General features: G+C 58.1%; 1 protein-coding gene across 1 annotated transcript in view; it reads left to right on the top strand.

The window, feature by feature from the left end:
• The window catches only part of LOC125090460 (kinesin-like protein KIF19), a 33452-nt gene extending 16860 nt beyond the window's left edge, over positions 1-16592 (top strand). Inside the window, exons 12-20 of the mRNA XM_047713128.1 lie at positions 845-1028; positions 1953-2223; positions 2861-2982; positions 4362-4489; positions 8085-8193; positions 8668-9060; positions 10763-10892; positions 13652-13759; positions 15580-16592. Coding sequence (XP_047569084.1) covers positions 845-1028; positions 1953-2223; positions 2861-2982; positions 4362-4489; positions 8085-8193; positions 8668-9060; positions 10763-10892; positions 13652-13759; positions 15580-15644 — 1510 coding nt within the window. The 3' untranslated portion in view covers positions 15645-16592. The remainder of the gene's footprint in view (positions 1-844; positions 1029-1952; positions 2224-2860; positions 2983-4361; positions 4490-8084; positions 8194-8667; positions 9061-10762; positions 10893-13651; positions 13760-15579) is intronic.
• Positions 16593-26066: the final 9474 nt, after the last annotated feature.

The following is a 26066-nucleotide window of genomic DNA, read 5'->3' as shown; positions in this document are numbered from 1 at the left end:
TTTCAGAGAAGAGGACTTTGAGGTTCAGAGGGGGTGCCCACCCACCAGGCCAGGACCCTTCTGCCGTTCTCACATCCTTGCTATTTGTACATACCGTGAATGGACTGACCACATACGGAGGGACTGTGCCGTCGGTCACCTGGAGTGGGATGCTTTTGAGCGGGGGAGGGGTGCTAGTTACAGTCACACCAGGAGCGGGGGTGCCCGGCCCTGCCCTGCTCAGACTGGGACGCCTGGGTCTGCTGCTTGCGGTAACCTACGCTGAGCGCTTTCTTGTCCCGTCCTTCCTGCATTTCTCCTTCTGCCGCTTCCTTCTTTCTGTGTATTTTCTGAGCTAGACACAGTGTGATACCTGTACCAGAGGAATTCTTCCACCCAGAGATCCACTCCATCCACACGCTGCCCCCAGTCCTGCTGCTTCTGTCCTTCCTTCCCGCTGACCCCCCGAACGGCGCCCACTGTTGTTCACAGCCTGCTGGTGGCCCTCTGAGGTTTTGCCCTGAGTGGAGGTGATCACACTAATCCTTAGAGCCCCAGTGTGCTCTTGCCCCCCAAGTCCTGTGGCTGAGGGAGCTGGGCTCAGCGGGGGCGTGTTTGCGTGCAGGTGGCCAGCAGCCCCCGGGGCAGAGCTGGGGCCAGAGGCAGCAGAGTCCTGTGTTTCATCGTCCGACAATCCTGTGTAGTGTTCATTGCTTCTGTTTCCTTCCGGTTTTTGTTTGTGAGTTTTTGTGTTTTACAAGACTGGAAAGACGAGGCAGCAGACCAGCTTCTGCCCAGGCCTGTGGGTAGACCAGCCCGGGCACGGCCTGCACCCTGACCCCTGGCCCCTCTGTTGTGGCTGCAGCTGGGAGCGGGAGAAGACCCACGAGCATGTGCACAGGGACAGGACACCAGAGAGGGACGAGGAGCCAGCAGAGGCCGACGTGGATGGGGACGAGGGCGAGTCCTCGGAACCACATGAGGTGGCTCTGGCCAGAGAGGAGGTCAACATGCTTTTGGCTGAGCAGCGGAAGACCGCGGCCCTCAAGGTTGGGGTGGGGGCTGTGTGTACAGGGTCATAACAGCGGTATGACCACAGTACACCGGGTGGGGCCTGCCACCACCATCCTGTAGATGGGGACCAGGCCCAGGGAGCTGAGATGAACTGTTCCTCATCCCCAGGGACAGGGGAAGCCGACGGCAGAGTCCTTGCCGTTCATGCTAGTGATGGACCCAGGGGGTGGCAGGGGTCAGTGCTCAGGAGGGGCGGCCTGGGAGACAGAGGAGCCAGTGGCCGTGGAGACAGGGCAGCTCCTGCCTGTCTGCGCAGACAGCCGCCCTCTCTGTCCAGAGCGGCAGAGCCTCCAGCTCCAGGGGTCCTGTGGGCAGGCGCTCCCCACGGGCCCATGCTTGCTTTGGTCTCTTGCTCCGTCTTTCCCGAGTCAAGTCTTGGGCACAGGCTGGAGGGACATGGTCAGAAGAAGTCAGTCCGGCTCCTCCCTACACAAAGGAGCCTCTTGCACAACCATGAATTGTGACGCAGTGGCTCATCGTCTCGGGGTCCCTATTCTGGCATGGCTGGAGAGCCCCTGCGTCTGCGCGGTGGTCACCGTGCAGTGTCTGTTCAGGCTCGTGGAGAGCCCCGTGGAGGAGGGGGTTGGGGTGCAGGCTCTGGGTTGGTTGGTCTGCCCTGGAGACCTGTGCTCCTGGGTAAGTGGTTTAGGCACTTGGGAACCAGCTCACCTTGGGAGGGGAAGTCCCTCCAGGGTGGGCGAGGGCCCAGATGTGAAAGCATCAGAACACAAGAGATAAAGGGTGTGGTTAGTGCGGGGCGATGGGCACATGTCCTTGGGGCCCATAGGTACCCCCTGTGTTCTCGTGAGCACGGTTTGCAAAGCTGAGCCCCCTGGAATGCACTGGCTTGGGATCACAGACTGCAGGCGCCGGCCCTGAGTGCTCTGTGTCCCCGGCAGGCCGGGCTGGAGCGGCGGCTGGCCAATGCCAAGAGGAAGGTGTCACAGCTGGAGAAGCTGCTGCCCACGCAGGCGGTCAGCGAGGACCAGCGGGAGGTGCTGCGGCTGCTGTGCCGGGCGCATGAGCTGGAGGTGGAGAACACAGAGCTGCGGGCCGACAAGCTCTGCCGGGGAAGCCTGCTGCGTCAGAAGGACCTGGTGATCCAGCGCCACCATCAGCACCGGCTGCTGTGCGAGCGGCTCATCCAGGACCTGTGGCAGCTGGTGCAGGGTGAGGCTGCCCTCCCTGGCCCTGGTTGAGCAGAGTCCCGGTCTCCCAGGGCATAGGGGCAGACCCCTGTTGGCCTTCACCCCAGCCCTGTCCCCCAACCCTGTACCCCATCCCTATCTCCTACCATGTCCCCAGCCCCTGGCCCTGTCCCCCTGCCCTGTCCCCTGTCCTGTCTCTTGCCCCTGTCCCCTGCTCCTGTCCCCGGCCCTCTCCCGAGCCCCTGGCCCCCACCCTCTTCCCCATCCCTGTCCCTTACCTTGTCCCCGGCCCCTGCCTCTTGCCCTGTCCCCCACCTTGTCCCCTGTCCCTGTCCCTTGCCCCTGTTCCCTGCCCCTGTCCCTTGCCCCGTCCCCTGCCCCTGTCCCCCACCCTGTCCCCGGCCCTGTCCCCAGCCCCTGTCCCCAAGTGTGAAACACTCTCTGTGATGTAAGCTAGGGAAGGCCAAGCACAGCATGTCAGAAATCCGCTTACATGCGGCACCGACCGTCCACGGGGAAGTGTGTGTAACCCCCGGCCCCCAGAAAATCCTCCTTCATCAGGTTGGAACATCTGCCTGCAAACTTCCATAAAAAGAAGATCTGTCTTTCCCACAAGTAGGGACGTCTCGCCCATCTGCTTGCTTTCCCGGGTCCCACAGGTGGTGGTGTCGCGGTGCCGGAGGCCCTGGACCGGCGCTTCCGCCTGTACTTGCGGGAGCTGGGCGTGGGCTCGCTGAACCACCTGATGCTGCTGCACTCGGTCCTGTCCAGCTCCCTGCAGGTGAGTCCGTCCGGGGTTCTCCCGCCACCAGCCCCATGAGGGAACCGACCCTAACACTGGGGAAGGAAGCTCAGCCCCCACCAGGAGCCAGCGCGGGCAGCGCTGGGTCAGCTGAGCCGGTGGCTGGGCTTTGGGGAGGTTTTGGGGGTGCCCTGAAGGTTTGCGAGGGGGTGTTCTGGGTCCAATGCGCTATTCACCCCACGGACCCGTGCCCTTTGGCAGCTGCAGACTCTGTGTGGGAGACAGAGGGCTGAGGGGAAGGATGCCAGAGCGTGGGGTGGACTGGGGTGCCTCGGGGATCCTGGGAGGGACATCTTCTGGGGAACCTGAGTGGGTTTTAGCTCTCCTCTGGGGCGTGTCGGCAATCCACTGTGTGGTTTGGGGCATCAGAGGCCGATTCCAGGGACACCCCGGGGAAGAGGGCCGGGGGACGGCTCTGCACCCATTCTGGTGATGGCTGCTGTTGTCACCAGCTCCACCCCTGCCTGCCACTCGGGCCCCTGCCCCCCTGCTTTACCTTCTCAGGAGAGAAAACGGGGAGCTCCCAGGCTTCCAGCGGGTGAGGGGCAGAAGTGTAGCACAGGGCCTGGTCCAGGGATGCGAAGGTGTGTAAAGCCACTTCCCACCCCTGGTTAGGCATCCCTGGTACCTGCATCATCTGTGGCTTTGGGCCACATGTGATCTGAGAGCTTCCTGCTCGATCATAGAATGCGGCCTCTGGAGCCTCTCCTCCTCTCTTCCCGTGTGTCCTGTAGTGTGTGCCAGGGTCCCCAAGACCACCCTCAGGCTCACTTCTCTAGACTCGCTCCAGGAGCTCAGAAAAGGTGTTAACACTGAACCGCAAGTCTGTCCCCAGGGAGCATGCGGCCCCTGGGACCACCATCTATTCTCTGTCTCTGTGGGTTTAATGACCCGGGGACCTGATAGTCCTTGTCCTCCTGGGACTAGCTTCCTTCACCAAGCACAATGCCCTCCAGGTCTGTCCCTGCGGAAGCCGGTGTCAGAACATCCTTTCTAAGGCCCAGGGATGTTCCATGGTGTGGCTGGGCCACCTCGTGTCTGTCCCGCCATCTGCTGTTGGGCATGGGTACTTCTGCCGCGTGGCTATTGGGAGTGATGCTGCCATGAACATGAGTGTCAAGCACCTGCTTGAGTCCCTGATCCCAGTTCTTCAGGTGTATGTCCCCGGCGGGGGGGAGGGGGGGGGCGGTGGCGGTTGCGGGGTCACGTGGTGACTCTGTGTGTCTTCTTCAGGGCCTGTGGGCTCTGAGGCTGCTCTGACAACGTCTGTCTGTGTGCCACCTTTGCTCAAGGGTGAAGGCTGTGCCCTGGCACTCCTTGGCTCTCACCCTTGCACAGAGCATCCTTTCTGTCCCCAGGATGGCTCAGCTCTGAACATATCCCCCCCGCCGCCGGAGGAGGCCAGCCAAGACCAGCCCGACGACAGGAAGGATCTCCCGTGGGGTGCCCAGTTTGAGCTGCCGCTAATGCTGCTGGAGACGGACAGGTACCCGTAGTTTCCCCTCTGCCCTCTGGGCATCGCCGTGCTCTTGGCAGGCGCAGTGCGGCCCCAGGGAGCATGGTCCTGGGGTCTCCTCTCAGGAAGTCTGCCTGAGGTTCTCTCCTTGCAGGCCTGTTTCAGACAAACGAACGGGTCCAGGAGACCCTCGCGGTGCAGGGTGGTCATAAGGCTGGGGGGCTGGCCGCCAGAAAGGCCGTTTTCACTTTGTGTGTGTTTTGTCCCCTCGTGGCTGCTGCGCCCCACTGTCACTGCTTTCCCCCTCTCTTCTGCTGACTTTAGCCTCGATGCCCTTTACACCAAAGCAGACCTGTAAAGCAATTGCTCACAGACTCACCCCCCCGGTTTTCACGTTAGCGTTGGTAGGTGTGTGTCGTCTTCGCCGCCCGTCTGCCTGGTAGCGTGACCCAGGCAGGGGGCTTACACCTGGCGCCTACTTCTCACAGTGTGGAGGCAGGGCAGTTGCAGGGGGAAAGGGGTGGCTGTGCGCCCTTCTGTCAAAAAGCCTCTTCCTGGCCTGCATACCCCAGTCTGTGCCATACACCTGTGTGCCGGAGGGACCCCCCCCTCCTCTCTGGAAGGCCACGGTCCTGTGCACTCAGGGCCCCTGCTGACCTCCAAAGGCCCCTTTCCAGAACGGTCACGTCAGGGGCTTCAGCACAGGAGCTCTGGGGGGACCCAGTTCAGGTCACCGCTGTCCCCTGGGCCTCAGGTGTCGTGACCTGTCCCCCCAGAGTGTCTGTATGCAGCTCTACAGCTGGGACGCCTCCGTCCGTGACCACAGTGTCGTTAGCATCCCCAGGAAAAACAGCGGGATGTCTTCAATGTCGTCTCGGATCCTCGCCAGGGGCCCATTTCTCCAGTTTGGCCCCCAAATCCCTCTGCCCCTGGTTTGTCAGCGAGGACCCCATATCCTTGTCTTGCTCCATACCCTTCAGGGGAACGAGAACAGCAGGGCTCCAGCCTTGGGGCATGTGCGCATATGTGTGTGTGCACGTGTGTGTGCATGCGTGTGTTTCTTGGGGCCTGGTATCTCCCATGTGTGCGAGTGTGTGCATGTTTGCAGTGTCTCATGGGGGTGCGTGTGTACGTTTGGGAATACGTGTGCATGTGCATGTGCATAGGAGAACAAAGCACCCGTCCCCTCAGTCAGGACTAGATGCCTCTTCCACCTGCTCCTGGGCCCACACCTGCTTGAACTTGCCACTGACCTATGGGTGAGGGAAGACGGGCATCGGCCCCATGCTGACATCGGGCTGATTGCTGGCCAGTTGCAAAGTGAGCCCCTCACCTTCAGTCCTCATTGTAGACAGGAAGGGTCTGCCTTACAGTAGCCCAGACTGTGGGGACACAGCCGGTGAAGCCCCCTGCCCACCGTGAGCCAGAATGCAGGCTCCATGTTCCAGATAGCACGAGAGGAGCTGTGTTTCCCGGCAGCCGGGCTGGGTGGCTGACGCCCATGGCCTAACCCAGGGCAGTGAAGCCAGTTTCCATGCAACAGGTGAGGCCCAGCACAGAGGCCCTAACTGGGCGGAGTCCCTGGGATCCAGCCCATGGGCCGTGGGCAGCCAGCCCTTGAGCCATGCTGACCAGGCTTGTGTCCCGGCTATGCGGGTCACCTGCCCCATGGTCCCGTCCAGCGGCTGGTAGGGTCACCAAGCCTCCCTGCAGGGCCATGCATGCTGACATGGTGGGGCCACATGACACAGGGCTGCCATTACGCGGACCACCTAACGTGAGGGGTGCAGGAAGGAAGCCTGTCAGCCTGTCTTGCATGCAAGCTGGGCTCCTGTCCTGGACTTGGGCCTCTGCCCCAGATCCCCTCTAGTTTTCGGTTGCTCTTGGTCCTGACTCAGAGTGCTTTTGGCTGCAAGTAACAGAATTCTCAGTGTGGTGATCTAATCAACACGGGTGTGTACACAGGAAGAGTGGACTTGGGGCCGTGATTTACATGACTTGATGATGCCCATGTGTCTACATGGAAATAACGTCTCCCCTTAGGGTCAAAGAGGCTGCCACAGCTCCATAGATCACACCTCCAAGAGGAAGGGAGGGCTGGGCTCTCTTTTTCATCTGGGAGAAAAATCCCTTCCATCAGCTTCCCCCGTAAATGTCCCTAAGTCAGTGAATCAAGTGCTCTCTGCTACGCCAGTTCCCTACAGAGAAGGGAAGGGAGGACTGTGACAGGCCAAGTCTGACCATGTCTCAGGGCTGGCCATGTCGTCACGCAGAATTGCTCTGGGGCTCTTTACCAGCACAAAGGGGTGGCTGCTGCGGGGGCAAGCAGGGCATCTGCACACCTCACCAAGTGTTCATTGAGTACCGGTGCCAAACAGTGCAAGGCGAACAAGACAGACGCGACCCCCGTCCTCGACCTGCTGTCTCTGCAGCTGCAAGGGGCAGGGGAGAGGAGGGTGGGTGCTCTTTGCTCCCGGGCCATGTCCTGAGTCTGGGGCTGGCAGAGGAAATGTTCCTGCCCATGTCAGGTGCTGCCCTTGGCGGGAGGAAGCTGGGGTGCTCTGACGGGTGCAGGAAGCCCCCTGCACCAAGCACACATGTTGTCTCACTCTATGGGTACAGAGGGCGCTGGAGAGGCTCCAGAGCTTGCTTGAGGTTTGCCGTGAGGAAATGCAGGCCAGGCGTCTGTCTCTAGTTTGGAGCACTGGCCACGGGGCACCGGCCTGTGCTCTCCTGACAGCGTCCAGAGGCCTCCACGGTGTATACGGTGCTCCGACAGCCCCTGTCGTCCAGCCAGCGGTGAGTTGGCAGTCTTCCCAGCAGCTCGGCTTGTCACCACTTGGATTTCATAGATGAGAGAGCAGAGCTCAGGGACGTGAGTCCACTGGTCAGGGAGCCTGGGTGTGACACGTGACGCTTTGTTCTTGCAGTCGCTGATGAACTGCCTCGATAGGATGCTGCTGAAAACCCTGTTCTTGCAGAGTAGTTCTCTCTGGAAGTTCTGGCTGGAAGGTTGTCACCATCCCTTCCCCTTCCAAAGGCCAAAGTCTTCCACACACAGGGTCCTGGGCCAAGTCCATGTCTTTGTTCTATCCTCCTCTCCTTGCTGTGCCTTGGATGTGCCAAGCTGGTCCCTGCCCCAGGGCCTTTGCCCATGCTTTCCCATGCCCAGCAAGTTCTTCTAACAGCACTCAGCACAGGTCTTCCATTGCTGTCCTTTGGGCCTTTGCTTAGACATTTTACTCCTGTTGCATTTGTCCCATGGCTGATTGCATGCCTGCTGGGTGTGCCACAGCCCAGTTCTGACACTGACCACCCAGAGCTGTTAGGGCCCCAGTTAGGGCCTCTATCCTCTACACGATTGCTCACATGGCAGAGGCCAGCTGCAGGTGGAGTGTCCGGGCCACCCGTGCTTCTGATCTGTTGACCACCACTTCAGGGGTTCCTGCAGCCCCCTCAGGTCTGATAAGGACACTGAGCTCACGCACCCAGCGTGTCCCCTGGCCTTGCTGTGGCTTGACATGGGCCGCAGCGTCCTGGGGTTTAGGCCTTGCTGTCCCTGGCTGGATGAAGGGCTGCAGGCCCCGGTAGCTAGCTCAGCAGGTGCATCGCGTGTCCCCCACAGCAGTGGCTACAGGTCCTTGGAAGCCACACCATCGAGAATGCTGGACAAGCAAGATTCTCTTCTCCCTCCACTATCCCTCCGTGTCCTGTTGACTCCTCCAGCTCACGAGGTTGGTGTGCGGCCCTAAGCGGGGCCTGGGCTCTGGGGAGGCCTCCCCTGCTCCTGCAGAGCAGTGGGGGTGGCTATGAATATTCACATCTTTCCTACAAACTACCTTTAAGAAGCTGCTAGTTTCATGACCAGTGAGCGCTCGCACTCTGGGTCACGTGCTGAGGAGGGCCCCCCCCACGGGGAGCCCTCTGGCCTAACAGGGGTACTGGGAATCTCAGATCCGTTCGGAGAAGCCACATCCATGGCTCCACGTGTGAGATGCCCTGGGCCTCTCAGCCCTTGGGAGCAGTGACCTGTGCCTCCAGGGTGTCCTGGTCCCGGGGATTGCTTCTTCACACACCTGCCTTGGCCTTCCTCCCACCCCACTGACCTGGAGTCACTGGCCCTGAGTTGGTTTCCGGGGCATAGGCAGGGGCGGGCCAACCGGGGTGGCCTGGTGACATATGACCATCGCTGGCGCTTGTTCCTACAGCCATTGAACTCCCTGAGTGTGAAGAATTTGGTCTCCAAGCTCTGCTCCATGACCAGCCCAGAACTGGGCACCTCACGGGCAGCAGCAGAGGCCAGCAGCCCGGCCCTGAGTGCCCAGGCCCTCGAGGACATGGCCGCGAGCACCAAAAGCATCGCTCTCATCGCAGCTGCCCGGCGTTTCAAGGCACAGGACCGTGGTTGGGGCAGCGGCCACTCCTCCCTCCACCTTCCGGAGGAAGTGGCCCTGGACTCCAAGGACCCAAAGGCCAGTGTCACCCCAGCCCCGAGCCCAGCAGACTGGAGGTGTCCTCTTGCCAGCCCGGGCAGGGACCACTCTGTGGAGAGGAAGGCCAGGAGGAAGCGGTCACCATCCCTCACCTGGAGTGTGCAGCCGGTGGGTGGACATTGGCGGGCCTCCTAGCCCAATCCTGGGGTCCAGTGGAGCTGGCAGAGAGGGAGGGTCCCCCAGGAGCGCCCACCCCTTCCTAACCGGAAGCCATGCCACAGTGCAGGTAGCAGTTTCCCATCTTGGGTCCTTCCCTAACGTTCTTCCATAAGTGCTCATGTGCACACATCGTGTTGGTGTTTTAGCCCTAAAGTGCCCCGCTAGGTTCTAGTGCATGTCGGCCACATAGCAGCTGTCCCCACACGGTGTCCCGTTTCCATGGGAGCTTGGCACTGAGCCCGGCACGCGTGGCCCCCCAACTGCCGGGGCTGAGCTCCACACGCGGTCCTGTTGCGCGGCTACTGACGGTCATCTGCTCCCTATTTCATGGCCAAGTAGGTCGTGCTTCATTTCTGACCCCGTGGGCCTCCCTCTGTGGGGTGTTCCTCGTTTCTAGTTACCTTCCAGGGACACTGGATGGTGTCAACCTGTGGAAGTCTCTTCAGCATTTAAGCAAAATCCAGCACACGGCAGAGCGCCACACTGACCACTCGCTGACCACACTGACCACTCGCTGACCACACTGACCACTCCCTGATCACACTGACCACTCCCTGACCGCACTGACCACTCCCTGACCACACTGACCACTCCCTGATCACACTGACCACTCCCTGACCGCACTGACCACTCCCTGACCGCACTGACCACTCCCTGACTGCAGTGATCATGGTGGTGTGAAGTTACGGTTGCGTGATGGAGAGGATGGGTTTGCCACGGGTTCTAGTCCATATGGAAATGGTGTTTCCTTGGTGAGGTTTCTTTCCATCCTACACTTAGTTAAATAAACTGGAGGAAGTGAGCAGGCTTCACTCTGGGCACGCTGGCTGGTCGCCGGGGACCTGGCAGACGTCATCCCGCCTCTGCCAGCCACACAGTGGACATTTGCTAACTCAATCTGAAGCCACCCCTCAATCACTTGGTGGGGTTAAAGGTGGGATCATAGCAGGGGTCAGAAGGTGAGCGTACCAGTCAGAGCTCTCCAAACAGAACCAGTAGAATAAGTATGCACACACATGACACAGATGCTCCCACACTCAGACATGTACACACACACTCATATTTACACACTCATGCACGCGCACACATGCACACACATATACGTTCACACACACATTCACACATGCGCACGCACACACAGAGAGAGAAAGGTTTACTATAAGCAATTGGGTCATGTGATTTATGGAGGCTGACAGATCCCAGAGCTGTGGCTGGCAAGCTGGAGACCAGTTTACATCCAAAGCCAAGAAAACCCAAAGCCCCAGCTCAAGACAATCAGGCAGGAGCTGTCTCCCTCACTACCAGGATGGTCAGCGCTTTTGTTCTATCCGGGCCTTCAACTGATTTGACGAGGCCCACCCACACTTGGCAGGCAATTTGCTTTACTCAGTCGATCTATTTAAATGATAACCATTTAACCCCCTCATTGTTGGGGGGGCACAGAGAGGAGAGGATGGTAGGGGGGACAATCAGCAGCCAGAAGAGGATCATGGATTTGTTCACTCATTCATTCCTTTCTGGGGGTCTGAGGGGAGCACTAGCAGTGATCCTGCTGCTATCCGTGTGTGGGTTTGGCTCAAAGAGACCTTGGCGGGTCAACCCTTCCACGCCCACTCTCCACACCCTGGCCTAAATGTGCTTGTCCCTGCAGGTGCTGGACCCTGCCGCTGACAGCCAGCCGCCCCCAGCACTCCCACAGCTGACAAAGTCGTCTGGGAAGAGCTTCTTCCCCACCATCCCCACAGCCTCCAAGATAAAACCCAGTCTTAGCATCCACGCAGGTACAGGATCAGAAGATAAGCCAGCAGGCTGGGGCTTTGTCGGCTCCTCTTGCCCAGGGCGAGTCTTTGGGAAGCGTGACGGTGTGGGCTGCTGTCAGTTGTCTGTGCCTTGCTGTTAGTTTCAGGTTTTCAGGGCTGGGTGTGGGCCAAGGCCACCGGCCCCACGAGACACCATGTTCCCAGAGGTGCTCAGTTTTGCTTCTGGGCCACCTGGCAACCTGACGGAGTTTGAAACACTCTGGGTGGCCAGCGCGGTCCATGTTGGCCCAGGTTTGAGTGCTGGCTCCTGTGGTTGTGTGCCCAAGACGTGCTTGTGGCAAGGGCTCGGGAATGCAGACAGAATCATCGACGAGAGAAAACCACCTGCGTACTCGGCCGTGAGGTGACCCCCCCAACCCCGGGCGGGTAGAACGAGAACACTGGCCCCTGTGTGGGCCACTGGGTATGGCTGGTGGATGCAGGTGAGGGTGTCAGTCCTCCCGCAAGGGTGCCCACAGGCTGTGCCCGACCTGCACCAGAAGGTGCCTGCATCCTGTCTTTCTAAAATCTCTCCACTGGTCTTTTCAGGGATGCGTCTCTGTCATATTTGCCAAAGTATCCATCCCATAGAGGCTGGGAAAAACCCACAAGCAGGCCAGTCCTGGCCATGGAGGAGCCTGTTTCACTGGCCACATGATCAGAGCTCACAGCAACGCCACGCTTACTCTGTGCCAGGCGCTTGGTGGGTGTCAGCCCACTTGTCCCTGTGGCGCAGAGAAGGAAACTGAGGCACAGAGGTTCAGGGCGTTGCACGAGGTCCCATGCTGGTCATGCAGACCCACTCCCTAGTGTCCAACCACACTCCTGTGCCTTCCCTCGTGCCTTGTTTCTATGTCAGAGTATGTGTGGGTCAAGGAGGGAGTGTGTCTTAGGGCCGTGGCCATGGTGTGACAGCCACACTCTGTCTCACTCTGGGTGTACACCTTGCACCACCCGGTTTGCATCTGCACTCTCAAACTCTTCAGAAATTTCTGGCCTAGGGATGGAGTTCAGATACGCCCCCCAACCCCGTGATTTATTGGTTCGGCTCCTGGGACTGCTGGTGGTGACACAGGCCCGTGATAGGACAGCAAAACCTTGGAAGCTCTTCAAGTACTCTTCATCCGTATGGGCTTTGCTGTTTTCAGAAGCTTTTATTCACTCGTCTTCCTGTTTCCACCGTGCTCATAAACAGTCACCCTGTTCTGGAAAGGGCAGCAGGGTCAGGCATGGGAACTCTGTGGTGCAGGGCCGGGCGCGTGCCCACCACCATCCTCCTAGCAGGCCCTCACCTGGAGAGGCATTGTGGGGACACCTGCCTGGGGCAGCTTGGGAGAAGCCTGGCTGTCCCCACATAGCCAAAGCCTCACGGTCCTGTGATCTCCCGTCCCCTGCAGACAAGCCCCTTGGAACCTGTCTCTACAGCTGATTTACAAAGGAGCTTGCTTTGCCTCCCATTTTATGAGGAAATTGCTCATGCACCCAGACGTTGGGACAACAGCACACAGAGCTTCCCAGCACAAGCAGAGGCCGTCCTTTGCCGACTCCGCTCCTGCATTCCCGCGACACTTTTCCATCCACTCATGTGCTGTTTGCTTTCCTGGAGTGCTCTCCAGAAAATCTCCGAGCGGGCCTGCCTCTCCCGTGCGTCTTCAGAGAACTTTCTGTCTGTGATGACTGACTGTTGGTTGCACGTCATGGCTAGACAGGTTCAGTGGCTTCCCTACGTCTGCGTACAAAAGAAACCAGCGTTTTCCAGTAAACCAGAGTGGGCTGAACTTGGCCCCATCAGTGGGCAAGAAAGGGGCACAGCCGGAGCCCCCAGCTCATCGGAGGTGCTGAGCCCTGCTTTGTGGGCCCCTGAACAAAGGCCGGGCTTCTTGCGCAGGGTGTCTCGGGGCCATGGGAGCATCGGGGCTCAGGCCCTTATAGCCGAGTACTAGTCCATCTCCCACAGGCCACATGCTTGCACTGTTGCCGGTGGTTTGCTCCTCCCAGCCATGGTGAATCTCTGTTTCCGGGTCTTTGGCTAACTCTGGGCATGTGTGTCCCGAAGCAATTCTCCGCTGAATTTCCTGGGAAACCACAGCCCCGTCTCCCACTAGGGCCGAACCATGGTGCATCACCACCAGCACTCCTGAGTCTCCCTCCCGCTCTGCAGGCTCAGCCCTGTCACCTCTCCTGGGCCCAGACCTCTGACTCCCCGTTCCTTCTCCGATTCCCCAGCAGCAGTGGGCCCAGCCCTGGTTAAGTGTCAGGAGAGCTCTGGCCTGTGAGGCGATGGCAGGCTGAGAACAGAACAGCCCCTTCTCTCGTGGGGACACGTGTGCCAGGAGGAGGCAGGTGCTGGGATGAAAACAAAGTGACCAGGGTGGACCGCAGGGCCGGGGATCTAAGCTCAGGCCGTCAGGCAGCCTCTGCACAGGGCGTCCAGCTGTGTCTTGGGGAGACACCCTCTTCCTCACTGCATCTTCCTCCACTCAGTAACCCCAGGATACCCACCCCGCGGCCAGGTCATGGCCAACTCAGAGCAAACAGGGGAAGGAGAGGGAGAGGGAAAGGAACCAAAGCCAGAGGAGGGAATGTTCCAGAAAGGGCTGGGCTGTGGGAGTACACACAAAGAGCCCAGTGGGCATGAGGTAGGCACTCAACACGCTGCATCGATCGTGATGTCCTCTCCTCCCCAGGACTCACAGTGTGCCCCTCTCCTAATGTCCTCTCCTCTCCTGTTCACTGTGTAGATGAGAAGAGGCCCCCAGTGCCCGAGGTCAGCTTCACCTTCCCCAGTGCCACGTGGCAGAGCAGCCCAGGCCCAAGCAAGGCCCCGCTCCGGCCCCGGGACATCCGAGGTCAGTGCATGCACCATCCCATAGCTCCTGCGCCTCTGTCTGCCCACCCCCCCCCCACGCACCCATGCTGTGCCCACAGCGGCCATACCTCCCCAGTGGCTCCCTGGTGGGGGCTCGAGTCCCGAACGGGAGCAGGAGTACTGTGCCAGCCGGGTGCTCGCATTCAGGAACAGTGATGCCTGTTCCGTGACTGATGGTTAGAACAGCCCCCCAGGAGGGCTGTTAACTTTGCACATCGGCCCATGGTGTCGTGGAAGCACCAGTTTGCCTGTGACACCGCTGGGCCTGGGTGCTAACCCGGAAACCCCAAGGGCACACCCTGTTCCTCTCTGCCCGTGTCTCAGAGACACTGAGGCTGCGACCCAGAGACGGTTTAAGCATGTCAGCTTCTGAGTACATGTGACCCTCTCCCCAGCCTGGGAGGTAGGTGCCTCCCGAGTCCTCTCTGGGGATGGGACACACCCTCTGGCAATGTTTTCCGCCCTCCCACACCCCCAAAACCAACACACAGCCGAGTCGTCGGGAAGGATGGGTATAAATCATCAATAGGCCTAAATCCCACCAGGGAGGGAAGTTCTTCCTTACGTCTAACCTCAGTCCCTCTTGCTGTTACTGTTTCAGAACAGGTCAAGAACTCATTATTAGGCCCTCCTTCCAAGGGTTCTTAGGGAAAGGGTCTCAAAGGGGTTTGCTGGCCGTGCCCTTGGGGGCAGTGGTACCAGCCAGTTTAAACAGCGTGGGGGATGGGAAACGTTCCACGAGGATGCCCCCACCCTAATTGCATGCATCCTTTGTGGTGGAGAAAGTGGCTGAGGGGGTTCTCGGGACAGGCCTGTGTCACTAGTGTGTGGGGAAGTGGTTTCCCAGGCTGGGGAGGTGCAGTTCCACAGGGGCACGGGCAGAGCTGGAACAGGGAGGCGTGCCCATGCAGGTCCTGAACCCAGTGGGGCGGTGGCTTGGGCCAGGCCCAGGACATCCGCACCAAGGACCCGGCGGTAGGGACTCTGGCTTTGCGGGAGTCGGCCTCGACCACGAACTAGAGTCTCCCACCCCATCCAGGGTCCACAGATAGTGGAGGCCGACACCACAGTCCATTGCCCCCCAGTGCCCCCCGCAAGCCCCGGGGCAGCGCCAAGCGACCACGAAGGCCATAGTGAGGATGCCAGCCAGCGGACCAGGCACGTGGGAGCAGGTGGAGAACGGCCACAGGCACAGGGCTCTCTCTCCCTGGAGCTGAGATCAAGAGATGGGGCCCTGCCGGGGACCCTTTGGGGGCAGCTAGCCAGCTTTCCACAGCCTTCTGTGCTGGCGGCTGCCTTGCTAACCCCCTCCAGAGGGAGGGCCGTTGACACGATGTCAGAGCCCTTCTGAAGGATCCTCAGGAGGAGGCAGGCCTTGTTGGTGTCACTCCTGGTCATGGGTGCTCCTCCCAGGATCACTCCACCCTGCTGGTTCTGCAGCGGGAGAATGCTTTCACTCTTCACCTGATGGGGCGAGGCCCACCCGCGCTACAGAGGGTCCTCTGTCCGATGGAAGTCTCCTCGCTGACTGGAATGTTAATCTCATCTGCAGAACACCTAGGCAGCATCACTGACCCTGGTGTTTGACCAAACACCCAGGTGTGGTGGCCTGGCTGAGTTGATGGTCCAGTGAACCCCCATTTCCCACAAACCTTGGCCAGCCAAGGGTCAGCATCCCATCTACGTGTGTGTACAGGTTCCAGAACAAGCTGGCATCGGGAATGAGAACACCCTCCACTCCCGTGACCCCCCCACCCCCTCACTATGTTCTCACGTCCCTCCCCACGCACCCCCGTGCAGAGGACACCATGGCCAGCGGCCAGGAGCCAGTGTGTAGGCCGCGAACCCAGGAACCGAGGCCCTAAGGTCGCATCAGGATAGAAGAGTCTGGGAAACCTGGAGCACCGTCCACGGAGCGCCAGGACGTCACCTTCTCTGGCTCTCTTTCGGCACTTCTGTGGCTTTCTTTCAGTCCACTGCCCGCATGACGGGCTCTCAGGGGCACCCCGTGTGGGGGCCGTGGGGACTGGAGCCGCCTCCCTAGCAGCAGGATCCCCGCCGGCTGGGGCATCCAGTGGAAGCAAGGGCCTCTGGGAAGCCACTTGTAGCACTTTGGGGCTCAGGGCCGAAAGGAGGTGGTGGGGGGGCCTTGCAGCCCACCTGGGAAGTGGGCTGTCTTGGACGCATGGGTGCCCAGCACAGGGGGACAGCTCTCATGTGTTATACAAACGCCACAGCTGGACACCACAGCCTGCCTCCCCTCTCGTCGTAAGACCCACTGTCAAGGAAGACCTGCAGGGGACTTGTCCTTCCTGGGCCTTCTGGAGGAGTGTGTGGAGGGGAGGTCGGTCCCACATAATCTTTGGGGGCTCTGCTGCCTGCTGTGAGCAGACCTGCTGGGGACACCCTCTGATGCCCACCTCCCCTTCCCTAGGGGGCAATGCTGAGCCTGGAGGCAGAGATAACTCCTTCTTTCCCACCCTGGCCCCAGATCCTGGGTAGGGCAAAAATTGCTGGTTGCCCCCCATTTCTACTTGCTTTCTTCTGGGATAATAGAACCCCTGATTTTTAGCTAGTTACATGGCTTCCCAAATAAGGACTGGATGTTCCACCCTCCTTTGCAGCTGCATATGGCTGCGTGACTAAGTTCTTACAGATGGGGTACAAGCCAGAAGCAGCTGCTTCCAGGAAATTTGAGCACAAAGGATCATTAGCACGTTCTTCATGCTTCTTGCCTTCTTTACTTCCTCAGTCCTACTACCTGGAATTTGCATGTGATGGCTGGAACTCTAGACACCATTTTGAGGCCTTGAGGACAAAGGCCATGCCCTCAGGAGGGTGGAGCAGAGTTGCCTCTCAGCATTGTTACATCCCATCCCCCAGATGCGGACTTGATAGAGGAACAAGTGCACCTCATCTTAACTGATCAGGGAGGGGAAGCCCAGGCAATTGCCAGTTGTAGGTGGAGAAGTCCCTGGTACTTCTGGGAAGTGACATCAGCAGATTAGAAATGACAGGATGGCGGGACGAGGCTTGGGGTCAGGCATGGACCCCAAGAGGTTCCTAGGCTGACATGAGTGTGCAGAAGAAACTCCTGCTCTTCCTACACCGCATCTGGAGCTGGGCTGAAAAGAAAGCTGCGGCCTGAGAGCCCATGCACCTGAGAAAGGGCTGAGGAAGCACTTATATTCGGGGGATGGGGGACGGGGGCCCCAGCCTCATGGTGGGTATTAATGTTCTCCAGCAAAACAGAACTGCCAGGGGGTGCATGTGTGGAGGTATTTAGTTTAGGGAACTGGCTGGTGCGACTGTGCAGGCTTGGCCGGTCCACCTTCTGCGGGATGAGTCAGCAGGGAACACCTGGGGCAGCGCCTTCTGCTCAGGAAGGTCAGCCTTTTCTGTTCAGGCCCTGGGATGATGGGACAAGGCCCACTCACTTTACAGAGGGCCATCTGCTTTACTCAACGTCTGCTGATTTCCATGTTAATCTCAGCACAGAACACCCCCACAGAAACATCCAGAATAACATCTGACCTGTGTGGGCACTGCGGCCCAGCCAGGTGGACACATGGAATCCGCCATAATGGGAGGTGACACAAGACGGAGAAGAGCCAGGCCGGAGAGGGTCACCTGCTCTGCGCCGGTCTGTGACAGCCGGGGAGACCCCTGAGCTCAGGGTCAACCCGGGGGACGGAGGCTGGGGGCAGATCTTGAATTTGGCCCAGTTTGAGCCCCAAATGACCAAGGACAATTGTGTAAGTGTCTGACTGTCCCCAGGGGTTGTCTGTGGGTGCATGGGAATTCAGGTGACTGCAGATTTGCACCTGTGACATGAGGGTCACACTGTGATCTCACCACTTTAAAAAGACAGAAAGTTATATAAAGGGAGCGATAATACATCCTCCCCCACCCCCTGGCTTCTCGGAGGTAAGTCCTCTTCAATGACTGGGAGCATGCACTTCCCAGTTTTCCCACAGAATAACCCAAATTCAGAAGTGTCTCCACTTAGGTCTCCACCATGGCAGAGGCTGCCACAATAGGGCACAGGTGGCTTCTGGGGGAGGTGATGCCGGGGGCGGGGAGAGAGGAAAAGCCACCAAGCATGGGCACCACCGTGGAGCTGCTGCCAGCAGCGGGAGGCGGAGGCTGCCGGGACCCGGGCTTACAGGCAAGCCTCTGGAGTGGACCCCCGAGCATCAGGGGACGGGATCCGGGGGGCACTGGCTCTGCATTAGGCTGTGTTCGCAAGTGGCGGGGCGTCTCGCCCTGTCCCCAGCAGTAGAGGAGCCCCAGGGCAGAGAATGGAAACTCTGGTTCAAAACTCAGAGCCAAGTGCATTTCGGCACTGTCCACAGGCTGCAGGTGAAGGCCAAGGCGAGGTCTGAGGGCCAAAGGCATCCGGGACAAAGAAATCCCTTGCACACACACTCACTCATACACTCATGTGGACACACACTCACACACACCCACGCACACCCACGCACCTGTCTCCCGCCTCCCTCACTGCTGTTGCTCATCCTGTTCTGTTGGCTTGGAAGCCCTCTCCACCTTCCCCGCCAGCCTCTGGTCCTTACCCAGGAGGCCTCTACCCCTTGCCTACTGGGCCGGGGACTCAGAGCCTCTTCCGTCACTGAGTGTGCGCACCATGTGATGACTGTCTTTCTGAGAGTGTCCCCACCACCACACCTTCAGCACCACAGACCAGGCCCTGTCTTACGTCTCTGCATCCCCCCTGATCCGGAGCAGTTACCTGGGATGGCTGTGGAATGAAAGGGTGAGTGAAAGAGCGGGGGCGGGCAGGCACTGCGCTCAGAGCTGGGCACGCAGGGCCCGGGCCCTGGCCTGGGACATCTGTGTGTGGGGGGAGGTTGGTCCCCTCCGCAGAAGTGTGATGTGCTGGGAGATGTGCAGAGGGGCACACAGGCAGAGCAGCCATCTGGGGGCTTTGCTGTACCCGTGCTGGGACCCAGGTGAGGCAAGGAAACACAGGCACTGAAACTAACACTGTCAAAGAAGGGGGAGGGTAAACCATTACCCAGCCCCTCACCTCGCTGCAAGCCTCTGGGGGGTGTCATCTGCCTGTGACCCAGGGACCTGGAGCACTGCCTTGGTTACTCATGACTAGGTGACTGGGTTGGGATTTGAACCCAGGGTGGGGTGGCCTCTACCCTGTCACCCCTGGAAGCCAGGCCAGATATGCTGGGCAATAGGGAGCCAGAGCATGTTCACAAGCAAGGGAGAAACCTGAGTGTGTCTCTCTATTGCATGGAACCTGGTGCTTCCTATGCCACTGCTGGACGAGGAATGGTAATGTTAGCGAGTCCTTTAACGCTTGCCAACTGGGTGAGATCCTGCAGGTGCTGGGATGTGCAGTAGACACGACCTCGTGGGTCTACAGTCACCTGAGTGTGCTAGGGGGACAGCCGTGGAAGGAGATCCTAGAAACGGGTCACAATGCGGAGCTTGGGGATACATGGGCAGCAGCTCCCTTTTCACTGCATCCATTTTCTACCTATTTCAATCTTTACTGTGTTCCTGCATGACTTAATGTGGGGGGAAGAAAAGGAATTATTTTAAAAACAGCCGTGATTCCATTATATGCTGGTGTGGGCAGCTCTCTCAAATACACCAACTGAAAAAAAAAATAGAGGCTCCAAACAGTATGTATGAAATGCTTTTATGTCTATATGATGACAATTATATAACATATGCCAATGTGGTGGATGTGAATTATTTCTCAAAGAATTCCCAAGCCACAGAGACAGAAACCCGTGTTGCAAGGCCCAAGCCGCTGCTGAGAGAGACAGTGGGGCTGGGACGAAGGGGTAGGACTCAGCCCTTGAAAAGGAGTCTTTGTTCTACAGAAGGATTCTCCCCAAGTTTCTAGGGCTGCTATGTCCCCGATTAGAACCCCTGTCGTAGCTGTATGTGTGCCTGTGTGATTGTGCGTGCTGCGAGCCCCGATCCGGTCCATGGGCCCCCACCCAGGAAGGGAGGGAGTTTTGCACCGCCCTTGACTTTGTCAGAGGTCTTCCTGGAAGGTTTGTTCTGAGGCTTGGAGGGTCAGCTTTCTCCTCTGCCTGTGACCCGAGGTCCGGGTGGTACAAAGGTACCAGGCGGGTCAGGGAGGGAAACGGGATCCAGGGAGGCCCAAGGCGGGGCCAATGGAGCCCCCACTGGCACTAAGTGCTGAGGATGCAGCCACTCCTGGGCAGCCACACACTGTGGAGCCCACGTTCTAGAGAAGGTGGGGACAGAGAATGAGCAGGGAGAGCTGTGATGAAAACAAGCTACAGGGACAGAGTGCTGAGCAGGCTACTTTAGAGAGGTTAGTCAAGGAAGGCCTCCTGGAGGAAGTACAGCCCAGGTCGGGGGCAGAGCAAGGGCAGGGGGCAGACGGGTGATGTTGGCTCTGATGAGGTAACGCAGTAAACACAGAAGCCCTGAGTGAGACTCAGGAGGTTCAGTGGCCTCGGTGTTTGTGTACCCCCCGAATTCCTATTTTGAAATGCCGACCCCCAGCGATGATGGCATTAGAATGTGGGGACTCGGTGTGGGGGGGTCTTGAGTCATGAGGGAGGAGCCCTCATGAATGGGACCAGTGCCCTCCCTGGACCCCTTCACCACATGAGGACACAACGAGAAGGTGCTAGCAATGGACCAGGAGGAGGGCTGTCTCCAGAATGTGGCCATGTGGCCCCTTGATCTTGGACTTCCAGCCTGAAGGACTGTGAGCAATAAATGTGTATTGTTTCTAAGCGTCCCTGTCCATGGGATCTTGTTCCAGGAGCTGGAAAGGACTGAGATAGGAGAGCAGCGAAGGAGGGCTCCGGATGGAGGTGTGGACACTGCAGCAGGAGAACCAGCAGGTCCTATGGGGGACTGGAGCTTTGACAGAGAACACGTGAAGACTTGTGAGTTGCCCCTGCCTGCCTGCAGGGCGGATGCTGTCCCATGAACCTGCCAAAGAGGGGACGCTGCTGGAAACACCCCAGCACTGTGTCGTTCCGAGGCTTTGCTGCAAAAGGAGAGGGACATGGGGGAGCAGATTCCAGAATCTTGCCTGGAGAGAGATGGGCAGGGCAGAAGGCCCCGTTGGAGAATGCTGGTGGGTTTTCCTGCAGAGAATGGCGTGAAGTGTGGGTGGCCCAGAGAAGTGACTTTGCAGGTGTGTTAAGCAGGGACAAGCCCCTGATCACACTGGTGACAGAAGCCGTCAGGTGACAGGACCTTTAACCGCTCTTGTGCTTCCTCCTGAGAAAGAGTCATGTACTCTCTGAGCTGGCTCGTCCTTTCTGAGTTTGTACGGGTTAGCCTGTGTGTGGATCATGAGGGCTTGGGTACGACTCAGCTAGTGGCTCCTCCTCCCTCCAGGGTCCCCTGGCTTCCTGTCCATCCCCCAGGGCAGCCCTTAGCAGGCGGGACTGGGGGGCTGGGTTTCACTCTAACAGTGCTTCTCTGGCTCCATGAGCCAGAGCCATGGGCCCCTCACCGTGGCCCTCTAGGAGCCCCCTTTCCTTCCCTCTGGGGACTCCTGCTGCCACTTGAATGAAATGGAGCCTCGGTGGCCTCTGTCCCCTACTGGCCATTCCAGCAACCTGGAGGGTGAAGCAGAAGGCAGCAGAGAGGGTTTTCCAGGACTGGGTTTGGGGTGTGGTGCATCAGGCTTGGTCAGAGCCCTGGGGTCCTGGCAGTTGCTGATCCCTTCTGATGCTCCATCTCCAGCCAGCACCCCTTCCCCCCTGCCCCGAGTTCAAGAAGGAAGCACCCTGCTGTCTTCCCAACAGCTACACGTTTCTCACTTTGCACGCCCAGCACCAAGTTCACAAGGCGTGTGCCGTTGACTGTTCTCCAGCGTTTCCTACCTCTCTTGGTGGCTCACCCTTGACTCCTCAGCCCTCTTCCTCCATCAGCCAGTCCTAAGCCCACCATCTCCATTCCAACCCTGGTCCTCTTCCCCCACCCCCGCCCCTACACTGCCACCACGCAACAGCAGCAGCGGGACCCCAGTGCCTCGAAGCTGGTCTCCCTGCAGAGAGGCTGTCAGGGGCCAGCTCTCCATACACACCGTCCTTCTCAGGCATAACTGCTGCAGGAGGGGAGGGTTATCATTTCCAGCATTATCCAGGTAAGGACATGGGGGCTCAGAGAGACAAGAGGTGGCACAGGGGCTGGGAAATGGCTCCAGCATCTGTGGTGGGGCCCTGGCACCTGGTAGACAGTGGAAAGCAACGCTGCAGTGAGCCCGGGGTGGGGCAGGGGGCGCACGTGGCCAGGACACATCTGCTCTCTGGGATTTTCCCTCTGGCCTGCAAAGATTCGGGTTGATTTGGGGACCCTCACTCCTCTGCTTTATTCTTCCATTTGTCCCTCACAGATGCTCAGCGATCTGGTGCCCAGCAGGCACTCGGGATCTCCCCGCTGCCTCTATCACAGGCAGGTGACACTTCCTGGCCCCTGGGCCACAGCCACTTTTCTCTTTTTCCTGTGGCAGTGGTGGTTAGGAAACCAGACATAGCCATCGGCAGCTTAGGACATCAAGATAGCTCAGACCAAAACACAGAGACTGAGCCAGCCAGGTGGATCAGCCTGGGGAAGCTGCCACCTCTGCACCGGGGGCCAAGGCGGGCCACAGACAACCAAGTTGCTGTAGAGACAGATAGACAGACAGCTGGGGTCTGCCAGCTTTGCGCCTAGGGCCTGGTGGAGGGGGAGAGGGACGTCACCTTCTGGTTGGAGCTGGCCTGCTCATGGGTCCCTCCTAGCAGGTGCACCCCTGGGCCTGTGCCCGGGCCCAGGCAACCTCCGGAGTGCTGGGTGACGCTGGCCCCAGAGTCCTGACTTTGCTTCTGCTCCTGACTCGGCCGCTTACACAGCTGTGTGTCTTTGGCTAGTGGCTTCACCTCTCTGAGCCTCTGCTACCTCATCTGTGACGGGGAGAGAATACGTAGCTCTGTCAGAGAGGGAAACAAGAATGTAGGTGCAGAGTTAAGGTGAAGAATTGGGTTTGGGTTTGGGTTTGTTTTTTTTTTAATCAGGATGAAACTAACACAAGACGAAAACCAACCACTTCAAGTGAACTCCCGAGCGGCGTTCAGCCCGCCCGTTCATGGTGCTCAGCAACCGCGACCTCCAGCTGGTTCCGCCACACGTCATCACTTCCAAAGGGGACCCGGCTGTATTCTGCTGTTGCTCCCCCTTCCCCCTCCCCCTCAAGGGAAGGGCTGGTTCTATCTCAGCTCCATGTCCTGTCCACTGAGACCCTCACCCTGTTTCCTGAGCTGGGTCCTGGTGCTCACCAAATGGCCTGGGAGCTTTGCTTGAATTCCCACGTGAGATGCTGGCTCTGGCTCCCGGACATCTGAAGCTCTGTTTCATCCAAACAAACGTTTACCAAACACCGCCCCCGCAAATGCGGGGCAACTCCTGGGGGAATTCCTTAAAATCCACAACATGCTTTATCCTGGCAAAGGATCTGAGAAGTCTGGTTGTAATTAAACATTTTAACTTTTATTTCCTGGGCCCACTCTTATTTGACTGGGGATCACTTTCATCTTTCCGCGGGGGCGTTCGTAACCCCCTCTGTAGGCTGCTGTTTCCAGGCATCGTTGGGGAATTGCTGGCCTAGAGGAAATATTAAACGAGCACCTCTGAATGCAGGGCCCCTGGCTAAATGATTTTATCTTCGTCATGCACCACTTCTTCATAATTAAGAAAACCTTGGCTGGGAGAAAATTACATTTAAGAAGATTGCTTTTTTTTTTTTTTTTTAAAGATTTTATTTATTTATTTGACAGAGAGAGATCACAAGTAGACGGAGAGGCAGGCAGAGAGAGGGAAGCGGGCTCCCTGCTGAGCAGAGAGCCCGATACGGGACTCGATCCCAGGACCCTGAGATCATGACCTGAGCCGAAGGCAGCGGCTTAACCCACTGAGCCACCCAGGCGCCCCAAGAAGATTGTTTTAAATGAAGATATTTAACTCACACGTTAACATCTGTCCTTTTGAATGGGAAGTTTACGGAAGCTTTGACAAACATAGCCACGTAACTACCAGGACCGCAATCGAGATCTAGAACAGTGTCATCAGCCCTAAAACCTCCCCCTGCCCTGGTGTAGTCACCCTTCCCCTAACCCCAAGCTCCAGAAGGCACCTGCCACTACAGTTTTGCCTCACCCAGAATGTCATCTAAGTGGAATCACGGGGTGTGTGCTGCTCTGAGGTTGACCCCACGCTAGGTTCATCTGTGTTGTCCGTATGGATGTCCCACAGTTTTTCTGATCGTTTGCTGGTCGAAGGAGTTTTGGGTTGTTTCCAGTTTGGGGCAATGATGAGTAAGCCACTAAGAACACGCATGTGCAGCTTTTTGTGCAAATAGAAATCTTCATCTTTCTTGGGCAAATACCCAGGAGTGGGTTTGCTGGCTGGTGCGGTAGACTTCTGCTCTCACTTTTTACAAAACTGCCCAACTGTTTTCCAAGGGGCCAGGCCATTTGGCCTTCCTCCCCGCCATGTAGGAGAGCTCCAGGCTCTCGGCACCTTCATCAGCACCGGGTATCATCACGTCTTAAAATATTATTTTAACCATTCTCATAAATATTTAAAAGGAAATAACGTTTTAGGGACACCTGGGTGGCTCAGTGGGTTAAGCCTCTGCCTTCAGCTCGGGTCATGATCGCAGGGTCCTGGGATCGAGTCCCGCATCGGGCTTTCTGCTCGGCGGGGAGCCTGCTTCTCCCCTTCTCTCTCCACCTGCCTCTCTGCCTACTTGTGATCTCTGTCAAATAAATAAATAAATTTTTTAAAAAAGGAAGTAACATTTTAAATAGTTAATTATTATATAGTTTTTGATAAATTCTGTCCTCACCGAAAAAGGACATGTTGGAGTACTAACTGCTAGAACCTCAGATGGGACCTTATTTGAAGACAGGAACTTTAAGAAGGAAATCAAGTTAAAATGAGGTCGTTAGGGTGTGCCCTCTTCCACTGTACTGTGCCCTTACCAAAGAGGAAGTGTGGATACAGAGACAGAGGGAAGCAATGTGAAGAGCCACAGAGAAGATGGCCAAAAAGCCCAAGAGAGAGGCCTGGGACAGACTGCCCCTTGCAGCCTCGGAAGGGAGCAGCCTCTCCGATTTCCAGCCTCCAGAACTGAGAGGGATTCAGTTTCTGGGGATGAAGTCTCCTAGCCTGTGGCATTTTGTTATGACAGCCTGAGCCAGCTAAGACACATACAAAACAAAACAGGTGAAATAAATATCTTATATTTAACCTACCCATCACCTACCACCAACTTAAGACCTAGAATGTAGCCACTACCTTCTCTTCTCCCTGTGCACCTGCCCTATGTCATCCCACCCCGTGTGCACCTGCCCCATGTCATCCTGTCCCATGTGCACCTGCCCCATGCCATCCTGCCTCATGTCATTCCGCCCTGTGTGCACCTGCCCCATGCCATCCTGCCCTGTGTGCACCTGTCCCAGGCCACCCCGTCCCATGTCCTCCCACCCTTGTGCATCTGCTCCATGTGCACCTGCCCTGTGCCATCCCACCCATGCTGGCGCTGCCTGCCTGCTGGAGGGAACCTCTTCCCCTCCAGAGAGTGGAGTGAAGAGGACTTATGGAAACTGGAGGCTGTGGAGAGAGACCCACTGCTTTGAGGTGTTAGCTGAGGTGCTAGCTGGAGGGGGTAAAGGGTACTGGTTTTGTTTTTGTTTTTAAGCTGGGAGAGGCCTGACCACGGTTCAGGTGGAGGGGATGATCCAATGGAAAGGAGCAGTCGGTGGGCTTGTTAGCGGTTCCCCTCCCGACCCCCCCAGAAGAGATACTCCGGGAGGGCAGGGCCTTGCTGTGTCTCAGGATCCAACTGGTGGGGACTCCGTGCTGACTGGCCGCTGGGCAAGGAGTGAGGACAGAACCTCCGCTCGGAAGGCAGTCTGCTGTTCTCTGCGAGGAACCGCAGAAACCATCACGGATTGGAAAAGTTCTGTGGGTGGCTGGTGGAGAAGGCTGCACAAATGTGAATGTGCATGAAACAAGTTAAGGTGGTTAAGGTGGTGAATTTTGTCACATGCGTATTTTACCCTCACTGAAGAAAACCCATCGGTGAGAACAAGGGTCATTTGGCCTAGGGCTTTGCTACCTGCCCGCAAGGTGAAGGCACCACCCTCTGGACGGACCTGGGACAATCTCGAAGAGGTTCGGTCACCCGCCCCAGGCCCCTCTGCCAGCGGTCCGGAGGTCGCGAACCAGCGGGGCAAACAGCAAGCGCTCGGTAAACGCAGAGG

This window comes from Lutra lutra, chromosome 18 (assembly GCF_902655055.1).
Source record: "Lutra lutra chromosome 18, mLutLut1.2, whole genome shotgun sequence".
Classification (NCBI taxonomy): Eukaryota; Metazoa; Chordata; class Mammalia; order Carnivora; family Mustelidae; genus Lutra; species Lutra lutra.
The sequence above is the reverse complement of the archived record's forward strand: the minus strand, read 5'-3'. Positions and strand labels throughout refer to the sequence as shown.